The 5,259-nt window shown below is 34.8% G+C and overlaps 1 protein-coding gene across 3 annotated transcripts in view; it reads right to left on the bottom strand.

Moving 5' to 3' along the window:
- Positions 1-214: 214 nt before the first annotated feature.
- Txnl1 (thioredoxin like 1) overlaps positions 215-5,259 on the bottom strand; it is a 64,437-nt gene continuing 59,392 nt past the window's right edge. For 2 of the 3 annotated variants that reach the window (XM_029557317.1, XM_029557316.1), the window contains one exon: positions 448-1,861. In XM_029557317.1, the coding sequence (XP_029413177.1) occupies positions 1,823-1,861 (39 nt within the window). In that variant the 3' untranslated portion in view covers positions 448-1,822. Of the gene's footprint in view, positions 1,862-5,259 lie in introns of all 3 variants that reach the window. The other variant, XM_008855379.2, reaches the window with a different exon arrangement.

Raw genomic sequence — 5,259 nt, 5'->3', positions numbered from 1 at the left:
ACATGGTTAGCTATTTTGAATAGCTAACCACTTATCAAAATACCTCATGTGTGTAGACATATACTCCTAATTCAGCAACATTTCTGTTCCTCTATAGAGAGCTGCTACCAGATACAACTCTTCTAAAATCAGAAGTTGACCTACACACACACACACACACACACACACACACACACACACACACACGAGAAAGCACTTACAGAGAATGACAAAATTTAAGCTTGGCAAAAGTAGTGATTTTTATTTACAATTGCATGTATCAAGATCACAATAGAAACACTAGTGATACCATCTGAACAAAAGCAATGATTTATTGGTAATGGCAATAAATGAAACATTAACAGTTTCTGGAGAGAATCAAGCAATTATCCAGGAGCTGCAAATCTGAATGCAATGTCTTCCAGTGTCTTTTCTACCTTAGTGGCTTTCTCCTTTTTTGCCAACTACCTAGAAAAACAAAAATAAAGTTTTATGTACAACTTAATGATTCAGAAATACTTTATTTTTTTAAAGATACAAATTTCATAAAGGTTCAAAATGACTTTAATCCTTTTAATCTGGTATTAATTTTTATCCTTGAATCCTTTTTCACATGCAGTATTCTTTTACTGTGGCAACTGTGATTCCCCTTCCCCCCATAAGGAATTAAAAATGAAACACATGCAGGCTATTTTTGGTTTCCCACTCTGTTTTAAGAAGTAATGCAGTTTTTCCAAACAAGGCTGACAGTTTAGCGAAGTTAATAAAAAGATGGTGCTGTATGAGTAACGTTTTTGGAATACTATTTTTGGGCAATCAGAAATCAAATGTCGATCACAAAATTATATTTAAAAAGAGTACACTAAACTCATGTCTTCATGCCCAATGACAGGTTTCTAGACTTTTCCTTCAATATGTAGACATGCAATGAAAACAGAATAAAAATGACAAATTCTTTCCCAGTTTTCTTAAACTTGGGTTGCTACAAATGCACTATAAACAATGTAAAGAGTAAACCTTGCATCTGTTAAGGATTAGAAATGTGGTATCGGAAGGGTTAGAAAATATCCTAGTTGCTATAAACGGCACCTCACCAAAAAATGTAAAGAAAAACTTAGTTTCTAATCAATAATTCAAGAAAACAAGTTCTATGTGGGAGGGTTCTATGTTCTTCTAGAATAATTTATCTCAAGTAGAGAATGTTCACCATCAGAATGCATTCTCCTATTAGAAATGCCTGTAAATAAACCCTCTTGAAGGACACTGTATTTTGTACAGAAAAAGATTTTTATGTACATTTATAAATATGTTTCACATTTTAAATTGATTCTGTTCCAAATGGTAGTGTCTGTACCAAGCAAAAACACAATTAGGCCATTAATGCATGTCTGTAACAGAAAATAGTTGGGTCAATGTGATTCATGAGAAAATATTTAAAAACTCTTCATTGAATTCTCATACAAAGCTAATAATGTTTTGTTTTGTTTTGTTGTTCCTTTCACTCAGTCTAAGGAAAACCATTACTTTAAAGAAACGCCTCTCTGGTCCAAATAAACCATGTTAGGAAAGCTCAGTAAGGCAAAAAGATGGTGTCAGAAAAAGGAAATATGGACAAGAGCAAGAAAAAGAGGTTTAAGGAGACATCGGAAGGAAGGGGAGGTGACACCATCTCTACCACAAATGAATTTAAGCTAATAAACACGGATAGCATTATTGATCATTGTATTACTTAGGAAATGCAAAACATGGAGCTATTAGATTAAGCAAAAGAAAAAAACAGGAATATTAAAATTAAAATTTTAGCAGTTGTGATACAGTAGAAGACACAAATCTGCATACTGTTTCACAGGCTGATAACTCTCAACTTGCCAATATGTATTCTCTGCAAAAAAGAAGAAATTCAGCATTCCAATGTGGATTCTTACCCCAAACATAGTCTTACGTCTTTACATTACAGTTCAGACAAACAAAAGTCTAGATACATCAAAATTAGGTGTCAAAGATGTTTATTCAGTAAAGAGTTCATTGATCTTCTACATTAGCGTTTCAACTTAGCCTGTCATTGAGTTCACAATTCCTTCAACTGGCCTTGAACTCACTTGGATAAGCAAAAGACACAATGTACCAATGAGAAAACTCACAACCCAAAACTAAAACCTAGTATATAATACTAGCTCTATTTGAAAAAAACTTATAATTTCTAAAATGGTTCTTAAGTTAAAAAAGAAAAAAAAAAAAAACAACTTCAGTATGGATTAAAATGTTACTCAACTAATTAAATCTAAAAGCATTTATAACAATTTGGTAAGTCTTACTTCAAAATTCTTTCTTAAAAAATAAAACCCAAAGTCTTGTGAGCAACAGTATGGTAGGAAAATTAAAGCACCTAATTGCAAGCCTAAAACAAAATAAAGGCCAACTGAAAATGATGAGTGGGATGAGATCTGAATGAAGAGATGGCTGAGGAAATCTAGGTAACAAGGCTGATCCAGATGCTGAAGCTGTAGAAATCTCCCGACAATGGAGAGAACACTGAAGGGTGAGAGTGGCAGATGCGAGGTGAGCAGAGAAGCTAGGAGGGGAGTACAGGGAGAAAGTCAATCTTTAAATTACTTCATTAAAAAAAAAAAAATCTTCTGGTTTTAGTTCATTGAGTTGGATTAAAAAAACTGGAAAATAAACAGACAGAAATGTTACAAAAATAGCTTATGTGGTAAATGGCCAGTTTAGAAAAGTCTCTTTTTATTGCAGTGATAAAAATGTGGTCTGCGTTTCACATGCACCTCATTCCCTAAGAAGCAAAAGCCCAATTTTCTCACTTTTGCAAACCTTATATTTTAATATGAAAGCAGTCTGTTTAAAAAGTCTATTTTAGCAAAGAAAACATTTACTTCTAATTAAAATGGCAAGCTTTTCATGCTGTAGTGCGAAGAATGCACTTACAGCAAATAGCCATGGTACATTCTATCATCTATGCAGGATGCTTTTGAGGGCCACAACAGGCAAAGAGAAGGTGTATTCTAGTCTAGCAAACCTAAAAGTGAACCTTATAAAGCTGCAACAGCATGCAAAGGAATCCCAAATTTCTACAAAAATCCAAGATTTATCAGTATTACCTTAGCTTCTGTCAACTTAGTGAAGTAAAATAAAGGTCAGTCAGTAACACTCTGAAAACTAAAATTATCTACAAATAACTCAAAACAGAAGAATGTAAACTGAAATTGCTTACAACTTTCTACTTTATGATTTAGTAAACCCTTTTACACAGTTCTCCACTGCAGAAAAATTATCAAAACTTCTCTGTATAAGACACATGCTGAATATACTTTGCGATTTAAAAAATTACAATATAGTCCTTTTAATCCTAGATTAAATGAACCATGAAAGAAGAGAGGTTTCATATTTGACTTGTCCTTGAATGAATTCTGCTTTCATGTTCATGTCCCAACTTCTCCGATCTATCCAGGACATCTAATCACTATGTTTTCCTCTATTCTAATTTTACTTTCAAAACTTAGTTCAAGGCCCACTTTATTCACAAAGTCTTTTCCTACTTTCCAGATACTGCTGGGAAGAAGGAAATGTCACTGGGCTGAGAATACTTTCCATTATGCTTCTATTGTCCCTAAGAATAAGATCTTGTTACGAAGAGGGATCATGATTGTACTAGCATAGTAATACAGAAGCAGAAAATATTACAAAACATTATTTCCTTTACTAGAGCTCACTTACACTTTTTAATAAGCAACTCTACACAAGAATAAAGCAGGCCAATCTCACATGTTTTCCTACACTGAAGTATACTATACTGAACACAATCAAATATTAGCTACCTTTGAGGAACAACCTTACAAGACAAGGGATTAGAAGCAGAACAATGCTCACTCAAAAGCAAGTACAAAGAAATGTAATATCAACGTATTTAAGAAAATCATTCAACCAATGTAACTTTATCCAATTACTTTAAAGCAAAGGGCTCAGAAACAGCATATTCAAATTATTCTTATAGCAGTTATTAAAGTATGGTCCAGGCAGGATCCCCGATGGGTGTACTTTGAGGATGTTACATATATGAGGTCAAAACTATCTTGAGAATATTGACCAGTTGTTCACTTTTAAATTTGCTAAAAATTTATTTTTATGTGTACAAGTATTGTGCCTGCAATGTAAGTACACCCAATGTTGTGCAATGCCTGCAGAGGCCAGAACTGGAGTTACAGATAGACAGTTGTAAGCCACTATATGAGTGCTGGGAACCGAACCTGGGTCCCCCAGCCAGTGCTCTTGACTGCTGAGCCATCTCTCCTCCCTAGTCACTTTTAAAGCTTTTGTTCTCTTCCAAGTACATAGCATTTTCTAGAGGGTACCTGGCACATGATATAACAAGCTAAAAGTAGAAACAAATATGCGAGTGAGAGAACCCTGAAGGCTCTGAAGAAAACAATGTTCTTTTTCTTACTAAACTGGTTTTCCTATTGGAAAATGTGTCTTTAACTAAAAATATTGTTAATGTGTAATGCATTTATTAGTTATAAATATTTTTAAATTTCCCAGCTCAACTTAATTTTTTTCTTTTTGGTCTTTTTGAGGCATGGTCTCTCTGTAGACCAGGCTGGCCTTGAACTCACAGAGACTTGCCTGCCTCCACCTCCCAAGTGCTGGGACTAGAGGTGTGTGCCACTACACCTGGCTTCAACTTAAAAAAATTTTTAAATTTACTAATTTTTATTTTATAAGTATGACTGCTTTGCATGTGAGGACTGGAACGTAACTGGAATTTAACATCCCCTGGAACTGGGGTTAAGGACAGTTGTGGGTGTTGGAAAATGAATCTTGATCCTCTGCAAAAGTAGTCAGTGGTTATAACAACTGGGCCTTCTCCAGCCCGTTTTTATTTATTTTTTTATTTTATGTGTACCAGTGTTATGCCTGCATGCATGTAGGTATACCATGTCATGTAATGCCTGTGGAAGACAGAAGGTGTCAGATTCCCCTGGAACTGGAGTTACGGGATGGATGGTTGTTAGCCACCATATAGGTGCTTGGATTTGAACTTGAGTCTTCTGTAAGAAGAGCCAGTACTTTAAACTACTGAGCCCTCTCCAGTTCCCTTTTTTTTCACCCCCTAGCCCAGGAAGGCATCAAATTGGCAGTAAGCATCCTACTTTAACCTTCCAATGGCTGAAACAGGCATGAGCCACTACACTTGGATTCCCAGTTTAATTTTTTTTTTTTTTTTTTTTTTTTTTTTTAAACAGACTCTCCCTTTACCCCCACCTC

Source organism: Nannospalax galili, unplaced genomic scaffold (genome assembly GCF_000622305.1).
Source record: "Nannospalax galili isolate Female #2095 unplaced genomic scaffold, S.galili_v1.0 scaffold567, whole genome shotgun sequence".
NCBI classification, from domain to species: domain Eukaryota; kingdom Metazoa; phylum Chordata; class Mammalia; order Rodentia; family Spalacidae; genus Nannospalax; species Nannospalax galili.
Note: the sequence above shows the minus strand (reverse complement) of the source record. Positions and strands in the feature narration are given on the sequence as shown.